The sequence below is a fragment of the Carassius gibelio genome, chromosome B13, assembly GCF_023724105.1.
Source record: "Carassius gibelio isolate Cgi1373 ecotype wild population from Czech Republic chromosome B13, carGib1.2-hapl.c, whole genome shotgun sequence".
In the NCBI taxonomy this organism is placed as follows: Eukaryota; Metazoa; Chordata; class Actinopteri; order Cypriniformes; family Cyprinidae; genus Carassius; species Carassius gibelio.
In genome coordinates this window covers 8,690,626-8,713,858 of record NC_068408.1, presented here as the reverse complement: position 1 = coordinate 8,713,858, position 23,233 = coordinate 8,690,626, and the positions used below count along the sequence as shown (strand labels likewise).

Here is a 23,233-nt window from a genome sequence, read left to right as displayed (position 1 = left end):
CAAATTGTAAGAAAATAGAAGCTTTTATGATTTTATCAAGATGTCATTAAATAAAGTAAGGGTAAACTTTAACTATTTTACAATGTTACACGTTCAATGCTTTTAGTTTATAATCTGATCCAAAAGGTTTATGTATAATTTAAAGTCATTTATAAAATGTAATAAATTTGGTTTGCAAAGAGCTTAAATGTCATTCTAAAAAAAAAAAAAAAACATTTTATACACAAATTGATATCATACAACCCAGTTTTCTATTACATGGTTTTATAAAATTACAGAATTTAGTATCATACCAGTAAAGAAATAAAAAAAAAAAGTTTATGAAGTGCTGCATAAAAGGAATGGCACATGTGCTGTGGTTAATAGTCCATTTGCCTGGACCAAGACACGTGTATATGTGTATGTGTGTTTGAGTGTACAGGGCTAAAAGTAAAGGATATACAGCAAACAAGATTTATTTCTGTATTGAGAAAAAAATCCCTACAACGGCTCCTCCACCTGCTCCGAGATGTAGTGACTCGGCAGACTGCCTGAGCTTGCCACAAATGAATCTAAACCTTGCATATGAGCTTGAAATCAGAAAAGGCAACATTCCTCCTCTGTTCTTTTACCATTTTGGGAACTAAATGGAATCTTAAGCCTAAAACACACTTTCACGGACTGCTACATTACAAAATGTGATCTAGGATTTACCCGAGATGATGCCAGTTTCACAAGGTGTGTGCTGATGTCTTGACAATGCACTAAAAAGCATAAATACTCAGCCGTCTACGTTCTCTGGCACCGTTTGTGATTTTCAACAGTATCACACTGCAGAGCTGGCTTTGCTGATACCTTCAATCTAGAACATCTATCAGCAAATCTGCTTGGAATGTATCTGGTTGCCATAACAACTCCAGGCGCTTGCTGCTGTTTTTGCTCTTAGCCATCCTGAAAAGTACAAGCACTAGAATGTTACAAGCTGATTTGAATTGAACAGTTTTAGCTTCCAATATTATTAAAAAAAACTAAGACCATTAACCTAAAGTGTCCATACAATCCCTTAAAGAGATACTCCACTCCAAAGTGAAAATTTTCTCATTGATCACTTATTAATCACACAGACAGTGTATGCTCTTCTGTGTCAGCCGCGACACTAGGATACGTTTTCTACGTATATTTACACTTTGATTTTAAAGAAAACAGTGCATCTGTGTCGCGCGGCTGAGACAGAAGCACGTACGCTGCCTGCGTTCAGCTCACATTCTCCAAAATGGAGCTACGGTGATTTGGAGAGACACAGAGGAGATTAATTATTGAATAAAGTCGTTCTTTTTGTTTATTCGCACAGAAAAAGTATTGTTGTCGCTTCATAACATTACGGTTGAACCACTGATGGCTGATTGGCTATTCTGACGACATCTTTTATACTTTTCTGGACTTTGACAGTGTATTTTACTTAGTCTCAAGCCTTCTGGTTTTTATCCAAAACATCTTAAAATGTGTTCCAAAGACGAAAGAAGCTTTTACGTGTTTGGAACAACATGGGGGTAAGTGATTAATAACAACATTTTCATTTTGGGGTGGAGTATCCCTTTAACCTTAGTGGTCAACCACAGTATTTACTAAATTATACATGTTTTGTTATTTCTATCTGAAATAATGCTGCCAATTTCAGCTGCCAACTACTACAAATGTGTTACGCTGACAAAACACACAATCAATATATTTCTTAGTAGACCTGCTAAATACTAATGGTATCAATATTAGAGAATGATGCTCTGATCTCAAAAACTTTGTTCATACTGCCCCAGTCCTTCTTTACTCACTTCACATACACTCATTTTGCAAGTAATAAAACTGAAGCAAACTGTGTAGACAATATCTGGTATATTTATCTTGGATAAAGTCATCACAATGCTAAGAGACAATAAAGTAGAAGCATTCATAATGGAAAGAAAAGATGAAAGTCATTTAAGTCCATTCATCTTATGGTATGGACTGTGTGAGGAACATGCAATTTCAAGTGTTTTCAAGACCAATTACTCATTCACTCAGTCTCCATTCATATATATATATATATAATGCCACATGTGAGTGGAAAAAAATGAATTCAGACACAGATATGAACATTGTGCTTGGCATTACAGTAATACAGTTTTCTGACAGACAGAGAAAAAAACACCCTTGAAATATGAGTTAACTATTTAGACTAAATAACATTTTCAAAACATTTTTTTTTTAAATATCATAAAAACCACATAGATGGCAGATTTTATAATTCATATGCTTTTGGATTGCTTTTCAGATTGAAACAAACAAACAAACAAACAATCAATAAAAAAACATGGGTTTTAGGTGCATACATCATGAAGAATTAATTTTTACTCCCTGTCTGAACACAGCTTTACACCATGTCCTAACCAAGCGTGATACAGCAACAAATGATAAAATCTTGCTCACGTTAATGAGAATTTCTGCCCTAAACAGCTGTGCCCATGATAAGCGGTGAGACATTTTGTGTTCGAATTTCATAATTAATTTATTCACGCAAATCAAAACCTGAGATATTTCAGCGCACAAAGAGATCTATTTTTCGGCAGAGTTTTAGTGTCGTCTCTAATCAAACACACCTGAACAAGCTAATCAAGGGTTCAGCTGAAAATACAGTTGAGGCTAAACTCTTCATGTTAGCAGATCCACAGTTTAAGATATTTTAGATTTAGTCCGAGAGCTCTCAGTCCCTCCATTGAAACTGTGTGTACAGTATACTGTCCATGTCCAGAAAGGTAAGAAAAACATCATCAAAGTAGTCCATGTGACATCAGAGGGTCAGTCAGTCATTTTGGTCCAAAAAAAGCAAAAACTAGGACTTTATTCAGCATTGTCTCCTCTTCCGTGTCTGTTGTGAGAGAGAGTTAAAAACAAAGCAGTGTAGTAATGCAAACTGCTTTGTTTTGAACTCTCTCACGACAGACACGGAAGAGAAGACAATGCTGAATAAAGTCGTAGTTTTTGTTATATTTTATGCTTTTTTATTTTGATGCTTCAAAATATTATAAGTGACCCTCTGATGTCACATGGACTACTTTGATGATGTTTTTCTTACCTTTCTGGACATGGACAGTATACTGTACACACAGTTTCAATGGAGGGACAGGGAGCTTTCGGACTAAATCAAAAATTTCTTAAACTGTGTTCCGAAGATGAACGGAGGTCTTACGGGTTTGGAACGACATGAGGGTGAGTTATTAATGACATCATTTAGATTTTTGGGTGAACTATCCCTTTAAATTAATTACATTTCAGTTTAAGTTTTACATCTAATATGTTTTTTACATTTTATTTCAGTTTAGCTTTATTTCAATTAAACGTGATATATGTGGATTACGTAAGTGAATGCGCTGATGACGTATCTTGTCTGTGCGAACCAGGTGCACAGAGGTATGCAAATATATGTTGACAGGCAGGTAGAAAAGTCAATTGGGCGAACTTTTTTCGGTCCTACACCTTACACAGAATATATAAATACAGACTTTATTTCAATTAATGAAAGTAATTTTCAATTGATTATTTGGTAACACTTTAGAATAAGGTTCCATTAGTTAATGTTAGTTAAGTACTTTAGTTAACGTGAACTAAGCAAGAACAATCCTTCTACAGCCTTTATTAATCTTAGTTAATGTTAATTTCAACATTTACTAATGCATTATTAAAATCAAAAGTTCTGCTTGTTAACATTAGTTAATGCACTGTGAATTAGCATGAGCGTTTTCATTAACTAAGATTAATAAATACAGTAATAAATGTATTGTTCATTGTTTGGTCATGTTAATTAATGCATTAACTAACATTAACTAATGGAACCTTATTCTAAAGTGTTATCGATTATTTTAACAGTTTATTTTCAGTTAACAACAACACTGCTGAAGTGAATTATCATCAGGCCCTGAGCTGACTGATGGACATCAGTTTAATTTAAAACTAACTTGCTCACACACACTCTCTCCCACGTGTTCTCTGTACGAAAGTAGTAGTGTTGTGTCTGTGAGGTGTTCTGTGCATATTGGTTGTGTTTATGCAACATCTTTTTCATCTATATTCAGTAATTCAGAGCTGCAGGCACAGAGACACTCTTGAGCATCATAACTGCACCAGAAATATGCAACTAAGAAACCTCTCATCGTCTCATCTGCGTACAACACACACGCACACAGATATCCAAATCAAGAGTGAGGAGGAAGGAGAGAGAGTCTATGTTCTCCCCAGTGTCACCCTGATTATATAAGAGACACGTGCTAAAAATAAACCCTGCAGTGAAAAGGGTGTGTGTGTGTGTGTGAGAGAGAGAGAGTGCATGCATGTCTGCACTGATGGGTAAATACACACACAACCAGAGATACACGTTCACAGACTAATTTGTTGCAAACACAAACACACACTGTGCATGCACACACACACACACACACACACACACACACACGCGCATGCCTGCGAGCTCGTGTTCTCTGTGGTTGCCAAGGAGACATAGCTTCCTTCAGCTGAAAAGGAGCAAAGCTCTGGCTCCCCAAACACACACACATACTTTAGCCTTCCCAGTTACTTTCACGAGTTCACATCTACGTATATTAATACCGTAAGTTTATGCGTATTTGGCGTGCTGTCCGGGTGGAGGGCTCCGAGCTCGGGATGTGGCCCGAACCCAGAGTACTCCCCCCGGTTGTGGTAAGAGTAGATGGATCTATAAGTGAGGAGAAATGGGGTGGAGGAGGGATGCTGAAAACTGTCAATGAACAGAGATAGGTTCTGCTGTTATTTATACCTTGTCATGAGTTGATTACTGATTGGTCTCCACTTGTGTTAATCAGGTTAATGAACTGCGACTGTTCCTCCCGAACTTTGTTATAAAACAGCATTTCTCGATTCAGTATGCTAACACGCATATTTGTGTGTGAAAATGTCTATATAAGATAAGTTACTCTTGTTAGTGTTGTTTCCTTGAGCTCACCTCAGGCAACACTCCACTGGCGGCTATTAACAATAGACCGGAACCTCGTACTCCAGGGTGGTCAGCGCTAGTGGCGCTAATAACATGCTTAGCTAGCTGCTAGCGTGACGCTGAGACTCAGATGGGGCCACTTCTGTACTCAACTGTGAGTATTACCCTCTGATTAACCTGCAACCTACCGGCACAGTCTGTATTAACAATCGCTAAGTGCCAAATGCAGTTAAAAATTTACTTTGGCAAGATAAAATAGTTACTCAGTAGTGGCTGATACTGCAGTGTGATATATGGTTTAAATTGACTTTATGATATAATTCATATTAAAATGGAAAAAACTGTTATTTTAAAGGGATAGTTCACCCAAAAATGTACTCTTGATTAGGGGTGCGATGATAAATCAATTCCTGGATCAATTCTGCGATTTTCTGAATACATCACATTTCTATCTAGAATTGTTTCTGAGCTTTGTTTTTGTCAGCAGATGGCACCGTGTGCTTTAGAAACAGCCGCTGCTTGCTTCCAGTTCCTTACACACCACTTGAACCTAAAATAATCATTCATAAAGTTCTTAAAGTTTGAAGCGTATTACAAGAGTGTTCAGAATGGGCTGTGTTTACTTTAATCTTGCGTCAGAAAAGCATAAAAACTGAGGTACAAGTACATTTAACTACTTACATTACTCACAGGTTCTCTTCTTTGTGTTGAGTGTGTTGACTGTGTGTTTAGAAACTAGCCTAGAGTGCAATTTTCTGTTAAAAACTAAGCTCAGAATCGATTCCAGAAAGAACCGCGATGCATTCAGAAAGTGGCAGAATTGATCCATGAATCGATTTACCGTCGCACCCCTACTCTCGATAATGGTGGAAGAAGAAATGTTGAATAAAGTGGTTATTTTTGCACACAAAAAGTATTCTTGTAGCTTCATAAAAAAAACACTGATGTCACATGGACTATTGTAGCAATGTCCTTGTCTCAGCAGGGTCAGAAGAAAAATATCTTGATTTGTGTTCTGAAGATGAACGAAGGTCTTACAGGACTGGAGCGACATGAGAGTGAGTAATTAATGACAGAATTTTCACTTTTTAGTGAACTATCCCTTTAAATTGTAATAATATATTTGATCTAATAAATGCATCCTTGGTGAGCAAAAGAAACTTCTTCCAAAAACATGAAAAAACCTACCGACCGCAAACTTTTGAATTGAGCTTTATCCTGCTGAGATATGATCCTTGGATCCTGTCACAGTACCTAGGGAAATATTCCAGTGCGCCACTGGTTTGATCCACACAATGATTGTTCCTTACTTAAGCATGTCCTTAATCAGCAATCCTGAAGAAATGGCTGTAGAGGGACTCTAGGATAGGATTCTGGTTCACGGGTTGAGAGTGCTGTAATCATTCCATTGATCGATCCTTGACTGTAATGTTACTGACGCTGTTCACTCAAACTGTCTTTTAGATTACAGAGGGAATTCCAAAGGGCTCCTCAATCTCTTTTTGTGTATGTTAATTATAACGGCTCAGTGGTCAGAAACTCAATGAAACTCATTGATGAATGTGTGCTGCATACTTCAGTCTTGAAGTCTTGACTGTGACCTCGGTTAAAGCTTACAACAATTGTAAACTGCACCAACTTTCAAATATTTGGGGTCAGTATGTTTTTTTAAAGAAATTAAAACTTAATGCAAGGATGCATTAAATTGATCGAAAGATGAAAGATGAAAGCCATTACAGATTTAAAATGCATTTTAAAGTACAATCAAACAGAAAAATACAGTATGCATACTATATATAATAGAGAGAAGAAACTAATTACTTTGTGGATAAATTAGTTTTTCTTGTGAGCAGTCTATGCTCAGGCTCTCCGTGATTTAATTAACCTTTTTTTGTTTTGGTTGATTTAGTTTTCTTTTTTAGTTAGAGAAGTACTTAACCATGGTCTGACATTGTGTAGAAACAATGTTCAATCAAAGTGCTAGTAAATTTTTCTAATAGTTGCTGAATTAAAAGTGTAATTTTAAAACAGAATGACTGAAACAATATAAAAATAAAAAATAAAACTTTTTACCATGTAGAAATGCTAGAAAAAATTTCTACATTTATATTGATTGAGAAACGTAGCCTTACAGTAAGAATTAAGATCAAAATAAACGAGACATGTGGTGAAAGAAACAATATAATCTCAATATAATCCTCAGTCAGTGACATTTCTGTGCAGACAGAATTACATTTATCAGAGGATTTGAAAGTTTACACAAAAACAGCAGGTAATTTACTCTTTACCTAGTTTGTGAGAGAAAAACACAGAGGCATTTTGACAGGATTGAAATCACAAAGTACGTCTGCAAAACACAAATTTACCAGACCTCCTCAGGGAAAACTAGTCCAGTCCAATAGGGCTCAAGAGAGAGAGATGCGCAAAGTGTGCTGGATCAAACTGAATTTACACCCCTACATATTAAACTGGAGCCCTGGGGAAAGTCACACACACGTACACAAACAACATGCCACCAAGCAGCTCCTCCTGGCCAGAAGAGTACATAATACATAATTCAACATTAGGTATGGATAATATCACTTATCTTCTTTTAACCAAGTATAATCAAAGATCAATAACGCCAATAAAAATGCAGATATTTCAAAGACTTACATTTCAGTTTGTTCCTCACACAAAACTGGAAAAGGAATGTCACAAGGGTTTGAGCTTGTAAATGATGACAGAACTTTAACTTTTGTATGAACTATTCCTTGAAATGCAAAATAATTTATGATTTACATCATATATTCATCCTCTTTGCTGTTCAATCCATTATTCAAGCAGCTCTCCTCGTCTGCTCTCTCACTGCCTGTCACGAGGGGTTTTTCCATTCACAGGAGTCACTAAGATGTTCAAGCTGATGTCTGGAGAGAATGTAGTAAAACATGAGTGAAACAAACTCAAATTCACACAGACACAAGCACAGTCCCTCTATATAATCCTAGATCCTTGCATGAATTTCTCTCAACTGTGTCGGCTTGGAGGTTATAAATAAAAGTAGTGGTAAATGTAGAAGACAGGATAAACAGTTTGAAAATACTGCTATTCCACATACCAGATAATTATGGTGGTCAGTTAAAAACTGCTTGGTGACTGGGCTGTATTGTCTCATTATTGTTCAATATAACTAGGCAAAGTGCTATGGAAGTTCATTTCTGCCATGGAATAAATAAATAAATAAATAAATTAGAAGAACATGTCTGAAAGTTCAGAATTGTGAGATATAAACACACAGAACTGCAAAATAGTTTACATTTACATCTCGCAATTCTTACTGTTTTTGTTTCCGCCACATAATAACAAAAAAAGTTGGTTGTGAATTTTTTCCTCACAACTGCAAGCTTACATCTCACAATTCAGACTTTTCTTCTCTGAATGTTTATATTCAAATAAAAACACATAAATGTGAGAAAAGATCACAAATGTAAGATAAAAAGACAATTTTCTATCTTATTTTTTACTCACTGGCAGGAAACAGGCTCCCATACAGCGCTGACAGGAATAACTAAAAATCATCACATTACATTACAATCATGACATCTTTCTAACTTCACACAATTACCAATAAGCCTCATGCCTAAAGACCTCATGAGAGCAGCTTATTACACGTTATAATAGCTACTACTGATACATTTGCCTACATGTTTTTGCTCTATGAAGAAATCACAACATATTCTCTAGAAGCACCTGTTAATGCATTATAAAAAATGAATGTTTACTATTCTAAATGATTCATCATTACACAGTGGAGCTCTGCTATAACTAGATTTACAACCAAAAAGGTCTGAAAGTCCAAGGGGATATGAGAGGCAGAAAAACAGTGCAAAGAACAATCGGGGAATGCTAATGATACACAACCTCTTTCTACTGTTGCTTTCCTTTCATCATTCCTTTCAACGCTGACTGAACTACAGGGAAAATAACACACAAACTCCAGAGACTACAGCAACTAACTCCAGTGACTGTGACTATACATTTATAATGTTTTCCCCAGCATCCATTTTTCCAGACACATTATTTTTCAGAAATCATTCAAAAATGCATTTCTTATCATTACCAATGCAGAAAAAAGTTGTGCTGATTTTTTTTCATGGAAACTCTGATCAAATTTTTGCGATGAATAAATCACTGAACAACATTTATTTTAAATGGAAAACTTTTGCAACATTATAAATGTCTTTACTGTACATTTTCAGTTTAATGTGTCATTGCTAAATAAAAACATACATATACACACACACACACACACACACACACAATATAATACTTAACTCCCAGTGACTGTATTTAAAGCAAGCTCATAAACTACAGTGTCTAAAATTACAACTAGAAATTCAACCAGACCAGCTCATAAACTACAGTGTCTAAACTTGGTCATAAAGTAACTTGCCTTTCATCTATTATGTGGACTCAAATTACAGAAGATCATAAATTACAACAACTCAAATCACACCTAATTATTAATGAGCTCAAATAAAGCTATTTTACTTACAAAAAGCATTACTACCACACAACACAAGTAGCAAAATAAATTAGAACTGATTAAACCAGGCCAATAGGACACCATTTCTGGTGATCTGAAATGAAAGTACTTGAGAGAAAAAAAGACAGAGAAAATTGGTTCCTGGTGCATCTTGCTGCAGCATCATGGGAATATAACAAGCACCAGCTGAGGAGGAGATCCCCGACACACACACACACACTCACACTTAGACATTAGTGCACAGGAAAAAAAACTGAGAAATGGATATAAAGAGATGGAGAGGTTGAGCTCTTTCCTTTACTCTTTCAGCTTTAGTAGGTTATAAGTGTCATTTGATGAATACACTTTTCTCTAAATAGCTTTCTTTCCTGGTCTCTCGTCTACTGTCTCTATCTCCTAAGGTTTAATGGTCAGTGAAGAGGGGTCACAGTGATATAAAACTCCCCTACAAAAAAGAGAGAGAGACAAAATGTATAGATCTTGCCTGTGCTGACTGGTGACCTTTCTTAAAGCAGAACAGAAGGGTGTATAGCTCCATATAATCTAGTTAGTTAGCGCACTGGTTAGGGGGCCGGTGATTTAAACCCTGCTGGTGGCAACGGCAGGTGCTTGGTTATGATTGATGCAGATGCCTTTACTCAACTTTCTCTCTGCAAGCAGTCCATAGGCTCAACCGTAACTCAGGAATGGTGCCTGCTATTTGTGTACTAGGGCTGTCATGATACCTTCATCACCATTTACTGTACGACACTAGCTAAAGTGTCACTTTCTACACATGATACCACTCATGATGTTTGGATGCATTGTTCTTCACGAAACTTTGCAATGACAAGCAAATTGTCTGTGCCTCCTGAGATCTTTCAGCCCATTGGACATTGAATGAAACTTTTAATTAATTTTTTAATTAATATTTTGTGTACCTTTTATAATTAAAAAGTAGGTAAAATGTGTTTATCTAAAGCACAAGAGGAATAATGCATTCATGTCTAAATTTGGTCTGTTCAATCAACCTGCTCCTTATGCAGAACTATTTGCTTTAAACTAAAAGCACTTTTATTATCTGCTTAACCTTATGTTGACTGAAATATTTTCTACATGGAACACAAGATGTTAAAATTGCAAAAACAAAAGAAATTCATACAACAACTGGCAGCCAAGTTCAACTGAATTTACAATTTAAAAAAAACAAAACATAAATAAATAAAGGAAAATATACATAGATTATACTTTTTTTTTTTAAGTTTTAAAACAGTCACTTAATGCAGATAATGGTGAATGCATACAGCACAATTGACACAAAATACTTCTGGATAGCTGACATGTTCTGCAATGTAACACTATACTCCATTTGAAAAAAATTTTATACATTATGATCCATGCATGATTTATAATCTCATATTAATTCAGAGGCTACTTGCATAATTTAGAGTTTAAAAATTCATTGGTCTCAAAACAGGGCCACTTAAAAAGGGGGAAAATATGGGATTAAAAATGCTGAAACACTTAATGACCAAACACAGAAACTAAGATATACACTCCTTTAAATATTAATATGCAGTCTAACCAAAAATCTTGATGTCAATTAAAAAAAAAAGTCCTTAGACGTGTCAGCTACTCACATATAGACAGTGGGTGGGATGGAGTGTCATGTGAAATACGCTGTGAATATTCTTACTGAACTATTAATATACAGCAGCATATCTGGACCAGCACACCAAATGTCTCTCTGTTTCTATCTGGTCTGTGTGTTACTGTATTACTGGATTTCTTTCTAAATCTCACATGAATGAACTAGATTAATTAACCACCAACTTTCCTGAGATAAATCTCAGACCCTTCCCTTAAACTCTATGGAGTTACGCTGTGTGCTTAAACAGAGAACAAATGTATGTAAAAGTGATTTAATTGTATATCACTCATATTGGAAGTCACAAAAGATTTACAAAGCAGACAGAATACAAACAGCAGCAACTTCTGGCACATGCACCTTTATATTAGAGCCATTATAACACAGCACTGCATGACCAAATCCATGAATCTCAAAGATAAAAGCACAACTCCTCAACTACACATTCTTACAGTGGCCCCAAAAACGTTTGAACACTTAAGAAATGTATGAATGTCTTAGCAAAAAAAAGTTTTTCACAAACAAAGAACTTTAATTGGTTTTCATTAATAAAACAATTGATACATTGTTCAAAATCAAGACCAAAAAGTATTTTGATTTACAACTATGTACTTCATACATTCATTAACTTGACACCAGCTCATGCAGTTTAAATTGCAAATTGGCTAGTTAGCTTTAGCATCATTGTTTTGCAAGTGACACTTGGTTTGACATTTTGCAAAAACATCTAATGCAATGACATTCCAAAAAAAAAAAAAAAATTTTGAGGCCACTGTATACCTTTATACCTCATACACTATATACCTAAGCTTCCAAAAGTGCACCCTTTTTACACTCTGCCCTTGAAAAAAGGAAATATATGTGAATTAAATAAAGCATATTTACCAGGTCTCGTCGTTTTTGAACTCTAGCTCTCCGTACGCATCCTCGAAGTCCTCTCCGCCGCCCTTAGCTAGTCCCTCCACCGTGCGGAACGGAATGATGACTGTCCCTCTCGCCCCTGACGTCCGCAGCACTTTCACTTCCATGATGCCCACACTCTCACTCACGTGCATGGACTCGCTTTCAAAAGTGAAGATGCCAGCGTGGTCATCGTCGAGGATGGTAACAGTGGCAACAGCAGGGAATCCCAGCAAGGCCTTTGGGTACGGCAGGCTACTGGGTGACAGCACCTCATCCTCGGTCTCCAGAACACGCACATTACTGAGCCGCACAAAGAAATGCTCGTCCTCTTCAAAGATGTCATCATCGATGATGCCAACAGTGATCTCTTTCACGACCTCACCAGGTTTGAACACCACCGTTCCCTCAGTGAACTCGTAGTCCGCACCGGCGTTCGCAGAGCCGTCTTCTGTTTTATAATCCACATAGATTGTTTTAGCGATGTCGCCGCCTTTACGAACAATTGAGAGGAGAACGGCGCCACAGTTCTCCAGACACTGGTAAATGGCAGGTTCGAACATGATGCGGGACACATACTCCTCGGGTTCTTCTATGTGAACTTCTTGTACGCTAGCACTGCGTTTGGCTTGCTCTGCCACATGCTTCTTTAGGATGTTGCCGGCACCGGTCATCATCCTCGTGGCCTGGATACGATAAAACGCTCTGCTCTTCTGTTGGTGAGACAGTGCATAGTAGTTGGCCATCTCCACCAGCTGGTCCAGCTCCTTCTCTGGGTGTTTCTGCTTCAGGTCCTTCAGGATACGGATCATATCTCTGCGAGACTCATCCACCTCTTTGCCCTCAATCAGGCCCATCAAATTACTAGCAGCTCCGCCATCAACAAAATGAGAATTCATCATCTTTCCATCCATTTCGATGCCTTTTGAACGGTCACCCTCCGTCTCGATGATGACACCTCGGTGCTTGTCCGTGCGATATTTCTTGTGCATAAACTTGTAGAAAAGCAGGCGACGGTCGGCCACCCAAGCTAGAATGACACAGATGGGGAAGAAGGCCAAGGTGAGAAGCCCTTCCCATACTTGGACAACGTTCGGCGAGAACACAGCCAGGATCATATAGAGCCAGATGTAGGCAAACATGCTCCATGCGGCTGTCACGAAAAACACACGCAGGTGTTTAACCTTCCGGACCTCCCCTTCCGGGATAACCGACACGCACAGGCCAATGATCACAAACATGTTGAAGGCGGCGCTGCCCACAATGGTGGCTGGGCCTAGCTCACCAGCGTGGAACTCATGCCCGCAAATCTCGATGACGGAGAGAAGGATCTCAGGGGCAGAAGAGCCCAACGCCATGAGCGTGAGGTTGGACACGGTCTCATTCCACACTCTGATTGTCGTTGTCGTCGTCTCACCATTCGGACGCTTGACGATGATTTCTTTTTCTTGGGAGGTGATGACTTCAATGGCAGCCATGAAGCGATCCGCAATAATCGACACCCCCAGGAACATGTAGATCATTGCCACGAAGTACACAATGACCCTGGCGATCTTGTCACCCATGGAAGGGTCCTCGGGGTACCAAATAGGTAAGATGATGCCAGGCTGGCATCGACTCGCCTCCCCGACGCATGTGATGTTATTCGAGAGGGACGGGCTCGGCGTGACTCCCGCCTCTGCGCAGAGGAAGGCTGATGACACGAAAACCACGCCCAACCAAAGGTAGGCAGAAGTCTTTGTCCTTGAGCGATCCATGCACCCTCTTTCACCTCAAGGGTCTGTGATCTCTAGCTGTCCTTCGGGAATCCAGCACTGGGCTGTCTTTGGTTCCACACGCCACCTATGAGAAAAGAAAAGAAGGGAGTGAATCAGAGAACAACTGGTACATAACCCAACAAAACACCTTCCTAATGACCGAGGAAAGACACCTGACATCAGCGGTCAGGAGTATGAGCATTGCAAAAGTAATGTAAGCAATCCCATCTGAGAATTCAGCAAATAAATCCATTATACTTTGTTAGATTTGCGAGCAGTGCGTGTGTGTGTGTGTGTGTGATATAATATGGTGAAATACTAAAGGTCCACACAGCAGAAAGCTAAAAGGCCTCACTCAGCAGGTGTGAATGTTGCCAGAATAAGCAATGTCCAAAATGACGCACTGGAAAACATCAACAACAGAGCAAGGGCAGCGTGTTGCTCCGTTCCAACGTGCTGGCTATTGAAGCAGCATTTTAAGGCTCCTGTTTCAAAAGGCTATTTAATCCTAAAATACTTTTTTGGGGAAATTGGTTTGCCCTCATTAAAAAATAAAGAAATAAATAAACCCAAGATGGATAAACACTGAAAAGAATTATAAAAATAATCAGGGTAATACACATTTTTTTTGTATTTGTTTATAAATTATGCTTCTGTTAGCTTAGCAAAATGCTTAAGACAAAAGCTGCTTAAATAAATTGAGCTTTAATGTAAGGAGTGGCACAAAGAGTTGGCGTCTACTTAAAGCATCACAAACCAGATAAAGTCTTCTCATGTTCCACAGAATGTTAAAGTTATAAAATTTAAAATTTAGTAGCTTTTATAAAATTTTTGGTTGAAATGTGTCTTTAACTAGAAGGTTACATGATGTTCTGGAAATGAAATGTATGCAAGTTTCACCCAGAGAGCTGGGAATAATTAACTAATATGGACACAGATTATTTCATTACATTTTTATCCCACTGCACCAGTGGAGATCAGAGTGTGTATGTGGGAGTGTGTGGGAGCAGCTCTGGTGAATCCACATGGAGATGGAGGTGGTGTGTGTGCAGTTCATTTGCTCTTTCTCTAACACAGAAATGCACCCAGAGGAAATTTGTTTTGCTCAAGGGATTGCTCTTTGAAAGCTCAGAATGGATGTCTCATTTAAGTATCCACCATGTCTCATGTTTCTCTTCAAATTCCCTAGGAGAAATAAAAATGAGTCTCAAATTCACTATGTTGATAAGTTTAGGGTCTGTATGTTTTTAAACAGGAATGTTTGAAGGAAATAAATACTTTTATTAAACAAGGATGTATTAAATTGATCAAAAGTTACATTAGATACCTTTATAATGTTTTGAACTTTGTTGAACTGAAGATTTGGAACTTGTGTTTCATAATGAAAAGATACAAAAGTATTATGCAGCATGACTGCTTTCAACGTTGATGATAAGAAATGCTTCTTAAACACATAATCAGCATATTAGAATGATTTATGAAGGATCATGTGACACTGAAGACTGAAGACATAAATAAATTACATTTTTAAATATATTAATGAAAAACGGCTATTTTAAATTTGAATAGTATTTCTATGAGGTCTGAGGTCTTAATTTGTGAAAAGCCTGCATTTAATCCTAATTATTTCTTTCTACAAATTATTAAGAAGAAACACTAAGGAACCAGAATAATAAAAAATGTATGATTCCTGCAACTGCTTCCTAAAATTCAGGAAGCAGTTTAACTACGTTGCATGATCAATCTCCTAAACGTCATAAACTCAAAAGCTGTTGCGAAACAGATGCAGATGAGCATAAGTGGACTATGCAAGAGCCAGACCTGATTATAGTGAGTAAAACAAACATTCTCACACTCACACATATGCAGTGGGTTGTAAGTAAACAGCACAGTGTAGAAACAGAAGGCCTAATGAGGAAAAACTGTTTTGTAAAGCAAAAGAGCCCAGCCTGAAGCCTTGAGCTTCCCCCTCCTCTCTGTCTACCATATACAACAATAAATGAAGGAAGAAAGAAAGAAGAGAAAATAAAGAGGAAGCCTGTAGTCACATGATGTGTGCAATCACAAAGTTTAGACATGAAAGATTACTACATTTATCTTTTATCTACATTTACATATATCTTTATAATTTACTTTGTATAATTGTCTTTGTCTCTTCAGTCAAAAAGAAATTAAGGTTTTTGAGGAAAAGATTCCAGGGGTTTTCTCCATACAGTGGACTTCAATGGGAGCCAATGGGTTGAAGCTCCAAATTGCAGTTTCACTGCAGCTTCAAAGGGCTCTACACGATCCCAGATGAGGAATAAGGGTCTTATCCAGCAAAACAATCAGCCATTTTCTAAGACAAATACAAATTGATATACTTTTTAACCACAAATGGTCATCTTGCGGTAGCTCAACCTCACGCATTACATATATAGTCAAACGCCTTTTACAAGAAAATGTAAAACAATGATGTCAGATGATTTAGAAGTTGGAGGAGAAAACGAGATGGAGTTTTTCGTCACTTCTCTACCATTTTGATCTGCAATGCATAAAAGTCACGGACACGCATAATCGAGCCAGTGGAAGATGAGCATTTGTGGTTAAAGAGTACCCATATATTTACTTATTTATTTTTGAAAACGACTGATCATTTTACTAGATAAGAAAGTTAATCCTCGGCTGGGATCACGTAAACCCCTTTACAGCTGCAATGAAACCGTAATTTTGACCTAGGGCTGCACAATTAATCGAATTTCTAACCACAATTACAATTATGGATCCACAATTACGTAATCGTTCAAAGTGAAAATTAATCGTTCAAAGTCCACTTACGTTATTTTGCGTGCTTAAGGTGCGTTTATTTCTTTCTACATTTTATCTTAAGGGTTTTTCCCATTATTTCAATTTTAGTTTTAGTATAACATTATAATATTATTCATATTTTTACTTTTTTATAATTTAATAAGAAACTAATCCGATGTATAGTTGACATTTGAGGCTTAATACTATAGAAAAGCACAAAAAGTTTTTCAGTTAGATTATTTCGGCTTGTTTATTTTAATATAACAATACGGCATGCAGTTGCATCAAACAATGGTATAAACATCATTCAATGTAAATTGTGATAATTGTAATTATAATTTCAAGGGAATAATCGACAATTATGATTTTTGTCATAATCGTGCAGCCCTACTTCAACCTGTTATCTTCCACTGAAGTCCACTATACGGAGAAAAATCCTGGAATGTTTTCCTCAAAAACCTTAATTTCCTTTCGAATGAAGGGAGAAAGAAATGAGCATCTTGGATGAAATGGGGATGAGTAAACGATCTGGAAATTTGTATTCCGGAAGTGAACTAATCCTTTAATACAAATGAAGTGCATCCCATCAGTTTGAAAATGCCCTATATTTTTAAAGTGGATAAATCCTTATTTCTTGGCATAAATGCATTAATTCACCTTCCGATTTTCACTGAACACCAGCAATACTGATTTCCAGCAATACACTTTCTTTGTTAATACATCATATTATAACAAAAACTCTGTTAATGTGTAATCTTCATTACTGAAGTAAACTTTCCTTTTTAGTGACAAATACGCTTAGTACACAAAAGACCAATTGAAACACAGTTTAGAGATGTGTAATACATTAGATTTAATACAATATGCTTTCATAGTTTGTGTTGTACCTTATCAATGCAAATGATTATATTCATGTGATTTAGACCATGTGTGTGTGTGTGTTTGTAACCTACTTATTGCTAAGTTAGAGAATGTGTGAAGAATTAGTCAGCAGATTGTGGTTGATAATTGGTGTAACTAATTTACTACAAATACAATGCAACACACAATGACACAAAGAGACTTGTCCGTGTTTGTAATCTCTCTTCATCTATTCGGCTTTGACTTTTAGGACATGCCCCTCACAACAAGAAGAGTTGCTCCTCAGAGAACGTAACTAAAAGTGTGTGTGTGTCTAAGGCGGCGCTATGTAGCATTATATCCGAATAGCTGCTGAGTGTCTGAAGCTAAAGATCTGTCTTATCCCTGCACATGAAGTCAGCACCTGTTACCATAGCAACACACTGAAACGCGTGGGACAGGAATATTTTTATGAGTCTCTGAAATCATGCTCATAAAAATCAAACAAAGCTCGGATGTGTGTGCGTTTGGGGCTTGGCGCAGGTTTGTATCTGCTCATCAGAGAAACTGAATCCAATCCACTGGACCACAGTGACCAGACTGTTTATTTACTGCCAAACAACCAAACTATCACAAAACATTACCATCAAAGCATAGCGAACGCCACATGCAGTTGAAGTCACATGGATGTAGAGTTTCACTAGGATTGCTAAATTCATATACATGCAAAAACACATAAGCATTCACACAGGATTTGTATCTTCTGCTGTTTAACAATCATTTTCACATTTTTGGGAAAATAGTCAAAACATTTTGACAAAAACTACATCTAAGCCTCACAGATTGACATCTTAACTGAACAATCTTTAATTTCATTACCAATATGTTATATATATAAAGAAATCAGATTTAAGAAATCAGTACTTTCATTTGTCAAAGATGCATTACATTCGTCCAAAATCACTATAAAAACTTTCCAAAAATTATTTAAGCAACACTGTTGTCAACATTAATAATAATAAGATTATTAATAATACTACTAATGATGTTTTCTTGAGCAGAAGATCAGTGTATTAGAATGATGCTGAAAATTCAGCATTGCATCACAGGAATAAATTACATTTGAAAATATCTAAAACAGAATTCAAATTGTTATAATATTTCACAATATGACTATTTTACATGCTTAACATCTCCAGTCTGAACACTCCTATACAGCCCTTCCTCTGGGTCATTTTTGTCCGTTTTCTTCTCACAAATCATACAACACTGAGCCTGCAGTCAGTCTGGCCATTATGTGGAAATTAAACATCCTGAAAGACAGAAATGCAACAAAAATGTCCTCTGTGAGCAGCTCTGCACTCATCTGGGACTCTTCAAGACACATTTTGTATAGTATGGCTGTGATGACGGCAGATTCTCAAATCACACAAAGGTAAAATCTTAAAAATCACTATTTGCGCCAACGTTTTACATACAGTACAATGAAAAACTGTTGTGCAAACAATTTTCACTTGTTATTGAATTTAGCAAAAATGACACAGAAATGGCAAATAACCCATCAATTTAAACATGAAATTTTGAATTAAATGGAAACATGTTCTACAATAATTTATTAAAAATTACCGGTAATGTTAATTAAACATAACTAAACAGCACTAATTTAACAAAACCTCTTGATTGTTAAACCTAATAATGAGAAAAAATAAACTGATTATCCCCAGGTCATGTTACTGTATTGTGAATTAGTGTATAGTGTATAGCTGCTCAGAGGACTGGAAGGAAAGATCTCTCTGCTAAACACCCACACAGAAGACCTCAGGAGATCTTCAGCTCTGGTCAAATGCACTCATACGTGTAAGAATCCCAATTTGACCCTCCAAAAGCACTGTGTAATAAAACCACAATTTGATTCTCCAATTCTCAAGGTGCAGGTCTCCTGTGAGTGTTTGTGTGTGTGTGTTGATGCACGCTTGGATGTAAGCAACATGAAAAAGATCTTATACATTATTCCAAATACACCCATGAGATGGTAGAGTGCTGACAGTGAGGACAACACACACACACACACCATCTCTTTCACTCTCTCAGCATCAGAGTCAATGCCAGCATTTGAAAAAATACAGTAGAAAAGACGACACACTTGCACACAGCATTGCTTGGAAAGCCCACACAGAGATAGGTTTGGAGAGCAAGTAGCTGTTCCATGCTTACAATTACACATTTCTCCTTTCATCCTCCTCCTGCTCTTGGTCTGTTCTTCTCACTCTTTTTTCGTCAGAACCAATGTCTTTGGCCAGAAATAATCTGATTATTGAAATTTAAAGACTATCTGCATACTATTTCTGTCGGTGGACTGGAGAAAAATTGAATGACTTGACTTTCTTCTGTGAAAGAAGAATACTGTAGTCCAGACAACATGAGACCAGTGTTATTGTATTATTATTTATATATAATAATATAATATGTTGAATTAGCTTTTATTTTTCAGTTCCAATCTTAAAGGGATAGTTTACCCAAAAATGAAAATTATGTCATTTATTACTCACCCTCATGTCGTTCCAAACCCATCTTCAGAACACAAGTTAAGATATTTTTGATGAAATCCAAGAACTTTCTGACCCTGCATTAACAGCAACATAACCGAAATGTTCTCAGGCCAGAAACGTAGTAAGGACATTGGTAGAAACAGTCCATGTGACATTAGATGTTCAATTGTAATTTTACAAAGTTGCATGAATACTTTCAAGTTACAAATTTACATTTTAGCAGTTCTTGCTTTTCCTGGGAATCAAACCCATGACCTTGCTGTTCCTTGCTAGCATCATATACTCTACTGTTCATAGTGAAATTTATAATTGTATTTGATTTCAGATTTATTTCAATTAAATTAAACAATAACAAAAATTAATGGGACCCCATTGACTTTTTGTCAATGTATGGTTTTAAAAATTATTAAAAATTTTGTCTTTTGAGTTCCACAGAAAAACTACATCATACAGGTTTGTAACAACATAAAGATGTTTAAATGATACCAGAATTTTAATTTATGGGTAAACGATCACTTTTACTACTTTTAATTGCAAAGTAGCTTATGGCTACTTCTCAAACACTGGTTCAATGAAATGAAACTCAATGAAATCAACAGGTTAAACTATGAGCTGTTGGCAATGTCTTGATCCAATCACACAGATGGTGGGTTTGAATCTCATTCATACCAAGATCAGGTCAGACCTCTCAAGAAACATGACTGGCAGCGTTTCAGGATGATGAGCCAATCGTGGGTAACCTCCTTTCCACCGCCTCAGCTGTTCCCATGGCAATGAGATGCCTGTGAGCTGCAGGCTAATACGATCATGTGGATCTCAGCATGCGTTAAAGTACCTCGTTGGCACCTGTAATCAATGGGCAAACAGCAAATAGCTGCCTCATTGCTTTTTCGAAGCACACACAATCTCCATGACTGGGACTTACTAGCAAATGGGCAACACACTAGGCATAAATCATGGGGGGAAAAGTATGTTTGGGAACTTCTGTCTTTACTCCTCCGCTCTCTGCATATATCACACCTCAGCCTGCGTCGCAGAACCCTCAACAAATCCCTTCATATGCAACTGTTGATAACTGCCGCTGAGAGGCATCTTAGTGTTCTCACTTCAGACAATGAAAAGACTACAAATATTCACACAAAAGGCCTATGAACAACTCAGGCAAATTAACATACTAATGAGGCCTTTATGCTAACGAATTGTGTGTGCTCATTAGAGAAAAAATTGGAGGCAGTCAGTCATGTCTGCGAGTGTGTGTACAAATTTAGGTATTTTTGTCATACACACTCACACCCAAAAACGGCACCGTAAAGCCAAAAACACACAAATGCACAACAGCAAGTTTGCCACCGGCAGCATATCTATTTCCTAAAGTTCTGGCTCTCATCGGCCTGGTGAGGAAAGAAGAAGTGCTACACGTCTCTCAGGGTAACAGGAGACAGAGCGAACTAGAGACACCCACAAACACGAGCCTCCCACCACCCTATTTTAAGAAAACCCCAGTTGGGGCGATACCTGATAGGGATATAAACAGTGTCAGAGAGTGTGGAACGTGGCAGCTGTCCTGAATTAATCACATTTCTCAGCAAATTCTCTTTACCTGTTTGGACCCCTGATGAGGTTTCATGATGAACTCACATATGATGACTAACTCTACAATCCCATATGCACATATTACAAATCCCAACTGCCTCAGGTGTAAGTTTAACAACATGGAAGTAGTGAAGTGAAGTGACATACAGCAAAGTATGGTGACCCATACTCAGAATTCGTGCTCTGCATTTAACCCAAAGTGCACACACACAGCAGTGAACACACACCCGGAGCAGTGGGCTGCCATTTATGCTGCGGCCCCCAGGGAGCATTTGGGGGTTCGGTGCCTTGCTCAAGGGCACCTAAGTCGTGGTATTGCAGGCCCGAGACTCGAACCCACAACTTTAGGGTTAGGAGTCAAACTCTATAACCACTAGGCCACGACTTAATAAGACATTTAACTATGCTTTTCTAATAACATTTCTAATACTTTTAAACACACAAAATGAAAATAAGTATTATTCACAATTACTTCAAACAGCAGTCAAAAGACGAACGCGATGAAACTAATAAACTGGGGTTCAGTAAGTCACTATTTCAAACGGCTCCGAGTGATTGACACATGTTTTTGATTCCCAAAAAAGAACGGCTCACAAGAGTCACTAGTTAGGGAAACGAAGTTTATTGGCCACGCTGTACGTTTTGGATTCACTAAGAAGAAACCGGCTCATAAAAGTAAATCGTTCATGAATCGGTCTACATTGGCCGCACAGCATGTAAATGATTCACTCAAAAAGAACCGGCTCAGGGGAGTCATTTGTTCGGGAATCGAACTATAGTAGTGCAGGAAACGCTGTTAAGAGTATTTTAGTACAGTGATCTGTCCTCATCAACGGATGAAGATACGTTCGGAAACCGCTGACCTAAACGTCAAGAAAACATTAGTTTAAAAAACGAAACCGACTCTCGGTTCACAGCCCAGATGAGCCATACGAGTCTCTAAATCGCTATTAACTAAATCCACATATTTATCATAAAAATAAAACAATCGAGATTATTATGCTGCTTTCTTTCTTCACTACGATGACGAATGCAGCACTGCCAATGATTATTTTACGTTTGAGTGGCATTATGGTGGAAATGATCCTGTGACGCAAATTTGGAGACATTCTTTCACCACAGCAATTCCACATCGCGCTGATCACATCCACTCTGGACAGCGTCTGCCGTTTACCGAGACACATTCGCAACATTCCAACTACCCCTAAATAAAGCCGGTGGCGCTTCGAACTGCACTAATTATCGCTGACTATCAATAGCTACGCGCAAACGCATTTAACGGAAGGTATGTACCTGTGATTTGAGCAAATGAGGAATGCTTTCCTCCTAAATGATTTTCGGCAACGCCAAATATTCCAGCCGGATCGGTTTCCTCTCTGTTAAGCGTGCAGCTGGCTGCTCCTCGGTGGCAGAAATACCCCAGGGCCGCTTTCGCCCTCCTTACTCGTGCGCACACGCACACACACACGGACCGACTCCGGTGCCTGCCCAGTTCCGGCAAATCGATAGAACCGGCGAAGTGATGCCTCTTTCCCTCGCGCGGCTCTGATGGATGCGCCGGTCACCGGGGCTGTCAGCGCGCGCTCAGATCGAAGCGCCGTTGAAAAATGGAACCTTGGAATCCATGTGATCGGTTCTTCCGCGAGCCCCGAGCAACAGCGGCGAACGAACGCTCGC

General features: G+C 37.8%; 1 protein-coding gene across 3 annotated transcripts in view; it reads right to left on the bottom strand.

Annotated features, from left to right (window-relative positions):
* The window catches only part of slc8a3 (solute carrier family 8 member 3), a 36,716-nt gene extending 13,483 nt beyond the window's left edge, over nt 1-23,233 (bottom strand). For all 3 annotated transcript variants that reach the window (XM_052573492.1, XM_052573493.1, XM_052573494.1), the window contains exons 1-2: nt 22,850-23,233; nt 12,016-13,872 (exon numbers count right to left, since the gene is read on the bottom strand). In XM_052573492.1, the coding sequence (XP_052429452.1) occupies nt 12,016-13,787 (1,772 nt within the window). In that variant the 5' untranslated portion in view covers nt 13,788-13,872; nt 22,850-23,233. The remainder of the gene's footprint in view (nt 1-12,015; nt 13,873-22,849) is intronic.